Genomic DNA, 12,047 nt, shown 5'->3' with positions numbered 1-12,047 from the left:
GACAGAACCTCAGCCCCAGAAGAAAGCTTCAAAAGAAGCTAACAAAACTTAAACGCTACAAATCGTAAACGTACATTATACCGTGACTGTAAAGTGTACTTGAGAGATTTGAAAGACGCTGAGAAAGAGGAGTACACGTGGCTTTTAGCAGACAACGCAACGCAAACATTGCATTGTGCACCATGACGACAAACTTTTTATTGTGTTTCAAGTTGTGAAAAATGGGGCAGGCAACTTTTTGTCATGAGTTTCAGACACTGACATACCTCCATAACTGAAATATGTATAAGTCACCAATCAATCACACTACTCACCTCCCATTATTTCAAGTGCCTCTGATTTACTCCAAACAAATTACAGCTGTTCCCTAGTAGAAAACCAACTGCTGTTTTTAAAACACCCCGAAAAAAATATTTGGCTCATATATAGCATCAACAGTTAATGAACAATCCCGTTCATGCTTTGGGCTGTTTCTCCTGAGTGCGAAATCGGGCCTTCAAAGGAATTACAAACAGTTCAAAGTAGCGTTGGGAAAACGAAGCTTCATGAAGCACTTGTGCGATTTTTTTGACTCCTCCAGATGGTGCACTTGGTTTAAATATGAAGGTTAATGCAAAGGAAATGTATTAAAATTCCATCAAGAGTGCCATCTAGAGGAGTCAAAAATTATCACAAGTGCTTCATGAAGCTTCACTTGCCCATTACTAGTTCAAAGGTGCCATCAGTGTTAACAAACAACCTGGCGGTGGCTTTTAGAAAGCCGACTAGAACAGCTTCACGGTATGTGCGTCACTTTGAATGGTGACGTGTGAGTTGACTACTATTTTAATGTATTAGTTGATTCTGAAAATACCCCCCGCCCCATTCTAATAGTTTTATGCACGATGAAAAGGTTTCTTCAGTCGTCATCTGTACTTCTTTGAAGGTGTCGGACGTTTCGCTTCTTATCCAAGAAGCTTCGTCATCAAACTAAAGTCTTACTGGTAGTTTCGGCCCGATATATATCCCTACTGTCAGGGCAAATTGGGCAATCAGGCCAGTCGTCAGTCAGGACAATAAAAGCAATCAGTGGAGCCGCAGGGATTAGTCCTCTGCTCCCCCAACCTGAGAGCAGGGACCAATCATAGCAGAGTCCGGCACCGCCACGTCTGCACAGTCGGGATATATATAAGTCCGAAACTACCAGTAAGACTTTAGTTTGATGACGAAGCTTCTTGGATAAGAAGCGAAACGTCCGACACCTTCAAAGAAGTACAGATGACGGCTGAAGAAACCTTTTCATCGATGGACCAGTCCTGTACAACTGAGAGCTTACACAGAAGTTTTATAAACGTACTTCTGACATGCCGCAAAAATAATTCTATATCAATTGAGTTGTACAAGTTAATGGTAGGGGGAGTTACAAAATGGTTCTTTGCATTCTAATTTTGAACATTGCCGTACGCCAGATTTTGAATTTGGGGGTGTGTAGACTTTTACTACTTCCCTGCCTAAACTCCAGGCTGGGTTCTCTCTTTTTTTCGGCTTGTGACATCATCGTCTAAAGAGTAAACCATGGCGGTATTCACCCCACACCGCAGGAAGGGCACTGTTGCGCAAATGGCGATGGTTACCATGGCAATGAACAAACTCAATGAACTGATATTGACAAGATGTCTCCTGCGACGATGGGCCATCATCAACAAATGGCCGCAGCAGCCAAAAAATAAAAATAAAACGGCACAATACAGAAATAGCCCAATTTACGACGCTATTTATGATGTTCCGAGAGCACATCAGCTCTACAGGTGCCATCGGAATGAACCGGGATGTAAATAATATGTCGCATTGTATGAGCTGACAAAAGACGCGTATCGGAGTGAGCTGAACAATTGTAAACAGCCACTCAAGATACAATTCGCCGCTCGTTTGTTATCTTAATTGCGCCTCTGAGTACTGTGAATTACATGTTATCATTGTGAAGAGTAATGTATTTATTTATCAAACGGGGGTCAGATTAAGAATAGGCAAGGTCATCCATCGCAAATCCCATCTCAGGTTGGGGTCAACACTCATTAATGAAAACAAGAATGGGACGAGCTGTACAAGATGGTCAGCAACCTGATTTGTTTTTTTTGTTTGGGTTTTTGCTGTTTTTTTTTTTTTTATCAATAAATAAATTGTCTTGTTCCAAAAATGCTGAATGTTTCTGTTTTTTTTTCCTAATAACTGAACCCAACGACATAACATAACATAATTTCCTCATAACTCAACCCTTTTTTTCCTCATAACTCAACCCAAACTCATGTTTGGCCTCCTTTGACCAAAATGTTATAGTCACAATTAATATAAGAAGCTTATGACCATAATTTGACCTCAAACAGTGTAAAAAAATAACTGAGCTTTCCCCAAAACTCTCATTACTGAGTTACTTTGTTAGTCAACAAGGAAGGGATTGCATTTTTTTCACATTGGGGCATTGAGATTGGATTTTTTTTTGCGCCTTAATACATTGAATTAATAAACTGAATTTTGTATTTCATTTGGTAGTCTCTATGGGGTAATAAAATTGGTTTGATGAACTGAAAAGCTTGTATGCGATAACTGCAAAGAACACCAAAATCTGTCTGTATGTCTAGCTAGCTAGCTCGTTATCTAGCTCGCTATCTAGCTAGCGACCTCGCTAGCTAACTGGCTATGTTATGAGAGGGGTGGGGATCTCGTCAACAACCCAGCAATCACACAGCAAGTTTACGCACGCTTCGTATGATTGGCCGGAATAAACATATCTGCGTGGTCACCACGCACGTACTACGTGAACGTGGCTGCCATGTTGCATGTGGCAAAAAGTAAGGACAGAAAAACCACAAATGACCAATGTCGTCAACTTTAAAAAAAAAATTACAGAAGCACAAAAGTTGTGGTCCTTTTTATTGTTATGCCGATTCCGTTTGTAAATTCTTAAGTGAAACAAAGTAAACAAAGCAATTGTGGTTCGATAAATACATTCTTTAAGAGTAACCAGTAGACGGCAAATGACAGATCAAAAAGTATGTACGACTGCCAGTAAATAACTTTTAAACTCTTCAAAGCTCAAGATATATTAAAAAGTAGCGTCACGTGAAAATGAATCATAATACAGAAGAGGAATTACAATCGACCACTGTATAACAGACCCTTCACAACAGATGCACTCAGTCATGTACACACAGAGATCATTTCATCATCTCAAAATAACCGCCATTTACTGTCACACCCCCCAAATTTTTAAAATGTAATCTTACTAGACTTTATCATTTTTGAAAAATATAACAACTGTTATTTTTCCACAATACAGTTCCAGCACATCAGAATCTTAGCGTTCAGAAAGACGGCACAGTTTTCATTCCATTCATTACCATTTATTATTTTTTTAATGCTTTGCATTTTAACCTGTGATGCAGAAGCAGAGTGACATTTGGAGACATTGTAATTGTAATAGTAATCCTTTTTGGGCGCGCAGGTTGTTTCAAAAAGGACCCGTGATAAGTGAAAGCTGTCAAGACGTAAACGTTATTTTTTTACAATTATTTCATATACAATACAATATTGTATTGACTAGATCTTTATCATATATATAGATCTTTATCGTATATATATACACAACTCATAAAGCTTTTTAAAAGATTGTACAGAACGTTTTGGAGAAAATTTGGCAAGTTGTACAGCGATGAGGCTGTTGACGGGCTCCAGTCCCTCAGGATGCAAAACACAATGCGCTGTTAAAAAAAAAAAAAATACACAAAAAAATTGACCAAACAGTAGTGATGGGCAGGTGAAGCTTCATGAGTTTTTGACTCTTCTCGATGGCAGTATTGGTTTAAAGACGCAGTGGATTGTTTAAGACATTTCCTTTGCATGAACCTTCATATTTAAATCAAGAGCACCATGTGGAAGGGTTCAAAAAATATCACAAGTGCTTCATGAAGCTTCGTTTTCCCTTTATAATAATAATAAATTTCATTTATAAGCTATCACTCCCAAACAGCAAAGCTGTGAAAGATAAATAGTGTTATAGCGAGGGATTACTGTGCATAACTCCATGTAAACTTGGCTTTTATGAGCAGCGTGTGGATGCAAAATTGTATTTGACTCCTCTAGAGGGCACTCTTGGGTTAAAGATGGATTTTTAAGACACTTCATTTGCACTCGCCTTCATAATTAAAGCAAGAGCACCATCTGGAGGAATCAAAAAAAATTATCACAAGTGCTTCATGAAGCTTCGTTTTGCCATTAGTAGTTAACAGTCATTTCGTTTTCGTCTAAGTGTGTGTGTGTGTGTGTGTGTGTGTGTGTGTGTGTGTGTGTGTGTGTGTGTGTGTGTGTGTGTGTGTGTGTGTGTGTGTGTGTGTGTGTGTGTGTGTGTGTGTGTGTGTGTGTGTGTGTGTATGCACGTATCGATGTTCTCGATATCATCCTACATAGTTTCAGGCGTTGAGGAGCTCGTCTGCGGAACGTCCGATAGCGTCGGGGTTGGCGAGAGGGTCCAGGTCGGCGAACAGGTTGAACCAAGCCGACATGTTTCTGGATCCACCTGCAGTAGCTACGACCACGTTTATATTTGAAAAACAACCGATGAGTATGACAAAAATAATTGGAATTACTCTGTTGGTGCTTTACCATTGGCTCCAGAAGCCGGAGCAGGCGGAGCGGATAGGTTCTGTGTCAGAGGCGGCTGAAGCGGCGGCGCTTGAAACATGGGCGGCGTCGACCATCCTGACAGACCAAACACACGGCGATGAGGAAGAGCTGTTGGCCTTACACCAGTAGTGAAGGACGCGGCTCACCTGTGGTACTCAGACTGTGATCCAGGAGCTGAGAAGGTAGGAAGCCCGTAGGAGTGGGGGAGGTGCACTGCGGCAGAGGGGCGGCGTGGCCCGCAGAAGGCGCCGGACCGGCTCCGGCAGCAATGGGAGCGTCAAAGAGGCCGAAAGCGTCCTGCCACTCTTTGCTGAATTCGTCAGTCGCCCCCGGGCTGGGGCTGAGAAGGTCTTTGAGGAACGCCATATCACCCTGTTCCCCATCGTCATCCTGCAGTGCCGACCCCGAGCCAGTGGAGTCAGGCAAAACACCTTTTGAGAAGCGGCAGAAGTCTTGACAACGAGTAAACCATCTTTCAGAATCATTCATGGTTCCTTTGTCTATATTGAACTCATTCACTGACAGACATGTTCAAAAATGTGTCCAGTCGATTGCCAGGGTTTTTGTCATTGTCACTGAAGTTCCGGGACCCACAGAATATTGAGTATCAGGCCGACATAAACATTCAATGCAGCGTAAGAAACCTTAGACTCTCTTCTTTCATCAGAAAAAGAGTTAATTCCTAAATTATATTGGTCTGGAGTTATATGAGCTCAAAATAAAGGTGGCTGTCCAAAATACAATGCCAAACATACATATTGGTTACAGCTGGAATAAAGCGTTAACATAGAAAAAAGGGAAATGCTGCCACTTGTGGAAGGGGAAAAAAAACATTGCCAAAGGCAATGACCAGCGCTTTATTGGCACCCAAACAAGAAAAAACAAAACCCGAACAAATTTGGGAATGACGTTCGACATCATATTTTCAATTCTCGAATAAATTCATGAATGGCAGTGAATGAGTTAAGAGCTAGGAAAAAATCATGACGTGTTTAATCGCAACAGTCACCCTTGTAGTCATTTCAACAAATGACTCCAAAAACCACAAAAAAAACGAATTCAGTTTGACCAGAGAGTGATAAGTGGATCTGAAGTGTGTTCCAATCAATCGTCTTCCATACCTGCGTCCGCCGCACTTCCTGTTGCTTCGTCATCCAAGCACACCAGACTAGGGAGGGATGAAAAGAGAATCACTTTCAGAGACCCTCAGGTGTGTCAAACAAATGTGAAGTGCAGTACAATGATACCTCAGCTTAAGAACTTAATTGGTTCCCAGAAAGTGTGTGTAAGGCGAAAAGTTCGTCTGCCAAACATTTATTTCCCATAAGAAACCATTAAAATGTGAATAATCCATTCCCAGGTCCACATAAAACAGAATTTTTTTACTAAGTAAGCCTTGAAATGACACAAAATATACTTTATTTTATGTATAATAAATGTGCTATTGTATTGTAATTAAAGAAATAAACTCTACGGTATAATAAAGTCATTTTATTGACCTTTGTGATGGTCGTTGACGTAGTTGCCTCTTGATGATATCCGAGTGAAGTTGCCGTGCTTTCTTGGAGATAATACCCTGATTCACACTGTACCCTGGTAGCTGCTTTTCCTTAATCCAAATCAACACAAGGTTTTCAACCTCTTCTATTGCCTGAGACCGTAGCTTAGACAACACAGAAACACCTTTAGCCACACGTAGCAATGGTCGAGTTAGCATAATGGTACTGGGAAGTCACACAAAGGCGCACCTTGTTCGTATTTTTCAATGATCTCCTTCTTCTGTTCGACCGTAATTTTGTTTTGTGTCCTCTTCGGCTTAACACTAGCCTGTGGTGGGGTCTTTTTCGGTCCCATAATAGCAAAAGTACTCCACTCGATAACAAACTACGGGATGACGAAAACTAGTCCGCCAGCCGCCGTGGCACTTATCGACCGTGTGGTTTGGTGTTCATCCACCGAAAACTAGTCCGCCAGCCAACGTTGCGCTGTGTGGTTTGGTTCGTCCGACAAAAACTAGTTCGTATGCCAAGATTATATTCTCGCAAATTTAATGTTCGTAAGGCAAAAAGTTCGTGAACTAAAGTATTTGTAAGCTGAGGTATCACTGTATTTTGGATTGTGAGAAAGCTGGAAAAATCTCCACAGACTCGTGATGGGAAAATGAAGCTTCATGAAGCACTTGTGATATTTTTTTTACTCCGCCAGATTGTGCACTTGGTTTAAATATGTCTACGGGATCTTTAAAACATGAGCGCCATCTAGAGGAGTGAAAAACTATCACAAGTGATTCATGAAGCTTCACTTGCACATCACTATCATGTACGTATCTATTCACCGATAAACCGAATTGTAACCACTCGACGTGCGCAATCTGTGCTGACGTGGAGTCAATTGGGTTAGCCCACCTGCCAATGTTACCCTGTAGATCCTTGTCATCTGGCTCTGCTTGTTGCGCTGTAGTTATTTGCTCTAATGGGTCACGCAGGTCCTGTCGGGGATTGGATAAATCATAAATACGGAGCTGAAAAGAGCCCGAGCTCTGCCACTGCAGCATCTACCCACCTTGAGTGTGGTGAACTGGTACGGCACGTGTCCCTGGAAGGCATCATGGATGCCGGACAAGGCTTGGGCCGTCTTTTCCCAGAAGTGTAGAAGAGTGGTCTGCAGGGATGGGGAAGGTGTGTGAAAAAAAAATTAAAGCAGAGGTGTCAAAGTCAAGGCCCAGGGGCTAAATCTGGGCTGCCACATGATTTTATTGGGCCCGCAAAAGGAAATCAAGCATGACAAGTTCCATGATGATTGCTAAAGTCCGAACCAAACTTTAAAATTGTCCCATGTAAACCATAATAACAGTCATTATTCTTGACTTCAAATTTTAAAACTAGTTATTCATTCATTTGTTGTGCGCTCTGGATACATGTGGAGTGGATTAAACATTCTAATGACTTCCCCAAATTCATAAAAGCCCTCGATAGGAAGCCGGAACGACATTGTGGCCCACTCGCTGCAAAGAAAATGAATCACACCATTGATTTAGAGCATTCAATCACCCTTCTGCGCTTGTTTTTAGAATGGTGTAGGAAACCGGAGGACCCGGAGAAAACCCACGTCGGCCAGGGCAGAGCATTCAAAGTCCTGGAGCCGAATTTGAACCCGCAACCTCTGTATTGTAAGGCGGCTGTGGTAACCAGTCAATGACCGTTTCACCGATCCAGCGTAGTTATGTGAGGCATGTGTTTTTTGGGGGACTTATGCAATGTGTAAAGTGGTTCAAGATGTCTTGATTTTGCAAATCGGCACTAGATACTCGACAAAATATTTTTGGTGGGCCAACCTGATAGTTGCAAAGTGAGTGTGACAGCATGTTGCAGCGGCTGGCACCCAGCATGTCCACCTTCTGGCACACGTCGTTCTTTAACTTCTCAAACTGATTCTTTGTCGCCCTCACCTGGCCTTGAACCTATGACGAGATCACATTGATCAGTCCAAAGGCCCCTCTCTGACCCTAAACCATCCACCAGTACAGAAAAGGACCAACTGGGGAGAGATACCTTTCTGAACTTTTCCAGTTGTTTGTAAGTATCCGGGTCAAGTTCTTGAGAGACATCTTTCATCCAAAGCAAAGCTCCTCTGTACTCTGTGCGAGCTTTCTCCATGCGGCCGACAGTCAGGTGCGTGTCCGCTATGGCACGTCGTCGGAAAGTCTCAACTTCCTGGTGCAAACGTTTTAGCGGTGCGCACAGCGCCATCCTGTGACGAGAAATTGCATTTATTTAGACATCGACAGCCGATGTGCACCTTTTGTCTGCGGCCTCGTGCCTCTTCTTGGCGGAGGTGCAAAGGGCCTTGCTAGTGGCGTCCATCATGTTGCCGGCCTTGGTGCGGTCGTGTTCCGCTTGGAAGCGGAGAAACAGGCCCAGCTCATTCTCCTCTTGCGACAGACCTGCAGAGTTTCAGTTTCACAGCCTTATTCTGTCGTGATCTTGGATGAAACTCAATTTTTGCCCACGGAGGGACTCTCGACTCACGTGTAATCCGATGCTGGTACTTCTCAATCACTTTGAGCAACTCTGTGCAGGTCGATTGGACTGAGCTGAAGAACTGCGGGAGCCAAAGAGGCAAGATTGCTGATGTATGACACTTTATGACTAACAGCAAATAAGTTACCATTTTAATTGCAGTCAGCGATACTGATGGGCAAATGAAGCTTCATGAAGCAATTTTGAGTTTTTGACTCATCGAGATAGCACCCTTGGTTGAAAGGAGCAGTGAATTGACATTTCCTTTGCACTAACCTTCATATTTAAACAAAGAGCACCATCTGGAGGAGTCAAAAAATATAACAAGTGCTTCATGAAGCTTCGTTTTAACCATCACTACCTTTCATATATCGAAATGTGCAAACATTGGCGTCCCTGATTCCTCTTTCCACGCCCATGTCAAATATGCAATTAGTATGAACAGGGAATGTTGGTGGGAATTATCATGAGTGCTTCATGAAGCTTTGTTCTCCCGTCACTCATGTCAACTGGCTAAAATATGTACCAAAATGTCAAATTGTCATGTGCCATAAATAATAATCAGCTTTTGCAATAAATTTCTTACCCATTTACGCTCGCTTAAAAAATAATTTTTAAGGAGTCAAAAATTATTACAAGTGCTTCATGAAGCTATGTTTTGCCACCGCTAGTACTAATAGGAACTACAATTTATTGAAATTTAAAATAACGCAGAATAGTTTTGTTTTATTTGACTCTGGTGTGTATTTTATTAGGGCAACACAGTGGTTGACGAGTTAGCGCATCCATCTCAGAGTATAAGTCATGGATTCGAATCCGAGGCCTCGACCTGTGTGTGTGGTGTTTCCGTGTTATTCCCATACCAGGGTGGGTTTTTTCTCCCACATTCCCAGGTAGGTTAAATGAACACGGTAAATAGTCCTTAGGTGTGACTGTGGGAATGTATGTCTTGTTTGTCTATGTGTGACCTATGATTGTCTGGCAACCAGTTCAGCATGTAACCCGCCTACTGCCCGAAGACAGCTGGGATAAGATCCAGCACACCCGATCTACTATACGGCTACAAAATTTAACCAGGCAAAACGCGCTGTATCGGAGAGGTATTCCAAACTGACTGAGCATAGTCCCATTAAAAGTATGAGAAACACTTCTCATTAATAAAATGTAAACAGTCAAGCGAAAAGCAGTGACAATGGCAACTATTGCGCATTTTTTGGAGAGTTAAATATAACCTGGGAAAACGGATGGAGATAGTCTTGTATTTTTTAATACAGTTTCAAATGAGTTTGATGTATTGTCAGAGTCATTTTATTGGCTAGACGACAAGGAAGTATTTAATTTTTGTGTCTCTTTCCGTATGTGTTACATGTGGTTCGCGTCTGTGATACGTCAAGGAAGGGAAGGGGGAAAAAATCTGACCATAAATACACATCACATCTTTACTCCAGTAGCTGTCCGCGACCCCACGAGTTGAGAATCAGTGTTTCGCCGCCTATTTTAAAATTGTAAATTACAATAACAGAATAGTACTCTTCAGAGGTGAATATATAAAAGAATCTCCTCATAAATATCAATGTATTATTAAGGAAAATAGAATGAAAACAAAAAGTGCTTTGATTCTTCGGATGGGAATATTAAATGGCCTGCTCACAATCTTTTGCAGGAGTCAACTTTGCAGCTTTAGGTTATCGAACATGTTTAAAATGTTTTTTTTTAGATTTTCCAACCAACCGAAGCAAATATAGAAATAAATATTGTTTCAATGTCTCTGGATGGTTGATTTATAGCAATCTTTACACGGTTTTTGTACCTCAAGTTTTGCATCAAGGTCAGCGTCAGAAGCCACCACATACTCGTCCTCCTTCTTGCCTGTGGCCTTGATGAGCACCTGTTTGGTTTTCCAGAATTTCTTCTGCATGCGTGCCACTACTGAGCTGTCTTCACCCAGCATATCTCCAACAAACCTTCAGCGAGAAAAAAAATGTCACTTACGATGTATTCTAAGTTGACTCTGGATTCATACATACCCATCCATGATTGGGGTTCAAGACTTTTCCACTCTGCAAGTACAAGAGGTATGACAGTTCATTAATTCATTCTAGTTAAATCTCCTCGTGGGTTTGAAGTCGATGGAATCAGAAAATTTCCTTCGCTCGCCAAGATTCATTTTCCTACATTCTTATGGTGAGGGGGTAAGTGACAGCCACTCCTCTGTCAATCTCTTCCACGGTTGACTTAGTTATGGAAAACTCGTCACATTTTCACCTTTATAGGAATTGAACTTTTGTTCGAAAGTAGTCTCGACTGCTTTGTGTACCATCGTAGTTCTTTTGATTACTCGGCGAATAGGCCCGATTCTGAAAACATTTTTTCATTGTTTTAACTGTACAGATCCAACACCAATAGCATAAGAATTTTCCACAATTTTGAGCTAATCCGGAGCATCTGCTACTCGCGCACTGCAAACAGCTGTCTGTCACTTCTGTCAAAGCAGGTGTTCACTTCCCAAACTCGGCATTCGGGGACGAATGACGCCTTCCTAATCTCGGTCGCAATAGCACATTAAGTAAAGCCACGTCAACGGTCCATAAGCAAAATGTAGTTCTCGGCGCCTGCAGCCGAAAATAAAACGAGATGACGTGCTAGTACGACGCCTAGCATGTTAGCCGCTGTGCTGTGTGTTACCTTAAGAAAACTTTGTTAACTTACGCAGTCAAAAAAATAAAAAAATAAAAAAAAAAAGTTTCGGTCCCTTATATGTGGGTCATCGGTTTGGCTAGGCGATATGGAAGGTTAGTCGAATATTGAATGTGTCCTTTCGTGGCAGCATCTGATAGTCGCTCGGCTATAAGGTCCTCTCGCGATATGCATCATTGTGTGAGTCAGAGAAACAGGATATGCAAATGAGCAATGATGTCAGATGGCACACCATTGTACATTTTTTATTTATCTGACATTGAATTGGAGTCTTTAGTTGTTCTGCCCATGGCTATACAAAAAATGAGGAATTAAAAAAAATACGGTTTTTCATTCAAATGAAATTCGACAGTCTCCCTAGGCTAATATTGCTCCTGTTATCAGAATCAGAAAAACTTTATTTGTCCCACAATGGGGAAATTTGCAATCCACAGCAGCAATTTGAAAGGGGATGGGGTGAACGGGGGGGTTTACAAGTGTCCAGTTTTTTTTCACTTGTGATGTGCACCAAAGTGATTGAGGGGTGGAGTATAGTCTCACACAATGTCTATAAAAACGAAATGGGTCAAAAAGATATATGATACGGTAGATATAAACCTTTGTGTTCGTCAAAGTGTGCCCGAAAAGCAGCAAAAACATCTGAGGTGTTTGCGTTGTTCAGTGGGCGAGAAG

The 12,047-nt window shown here is 41.8% G+C and overlaps 1 protein-coding gene across 3 annotated transcripts; it reads right to left on the bottom strand.

Moving 5' to 3' along the window:
• Positions 1–2,893: 2,893 nt before the first annotated feature.
• On the bottom strand, positions 2,894–11,693 carry ical1 (islet cell autoantigen 1-like). Of its 3 annotated transcripts, none has more exons than XM_089008478.1 (13): positions 10,706–11,693; positions 10,489–10,642; positions 8,688–8,760; positions 8,479–8,602; positions 8,211–8,409; positions 7,994–8,119; positions 7,222–7,320; positions 7,065–7,147; positions 5,781–5,827; positions 4,806–5,090; positions 4,639–4,734; positions 4,440–4,561; positions 2,894–3,737 (listed from the first exon to the last, which is right to left on the bottom strand). In XM_089008478.1, the coding sequence occupies exons 1-12, from the start codon at positions 10,711–10,713 to the stop codon at positions 4,446–4,448; spliced, it is 1,410 nt and encodes a 469-aa protein (XP_088864604.1). In that variant the 5' UTR covers positions 10,714–11,693; the 3' UTR covers positions 2,894–3,737; positions 4,440–4,445. The 3 variants fall into 3 exon arrangements, with proteins under 3 accessions (XP_088864604.1, XP_088864595.1, XP_088864588.1); XM_089008469.1 differs by lacking the exon at positions 2,894–3,737 and having other exon boundaries at positions 4,285–4,561; positions 10,706–10,738; positions 11,364–11,692; XM_089008462.1 differs by lacking the exon at positions 2,894–3,737 and having other exon boundaries at positions 4,285–4,561; positions 10,706–10,738; positions 11,388–11,690.
• Between the last annotated feature and the right edge of the window lie 354 nt (positions 11,694–12,047).

The sequence above is a fragment of the Hippocampus bargibanti genome, linkage group LG01, assembly GCF_051943395.1.
Source record: "Hippocampus bargibanti isolate YZ-2025 linkage group LG01, ASM5194339v1, whole genome shotgun sequence".
NCBI classification, from domain to species: domain Eukaryota; kingdom Metazoa; phylum Chordata; class Actinopteri; order Syngnathiformes; family Syngnathidae; genus Hippocampus; species Hippocampus bargibanti.
The sequence above is the reverse complement of the archived record's forward strand: the minus strand, read 5'-3'. Positions and strand labels throughout refer to the sequence as shown.

Coding starts and splice junctions, on each gene's coding strand:
- ical1 (XM_089008478.1), bottom strand. Junction 8,761..10,488: donor ACCTTGATGCAAAACTTGAG/GTACAAAAACCG, acceptor TGGCTCCCGCAG/TTCTTCAGCTCAGTCCAATC. Junction 5,091..5,780: donor AGGAAGTGCGGCGGACGCAG/GTATGGAAGACG, acceptor GCTTCTCAAAAG/GTGTTTTGCCTGACTCCACT.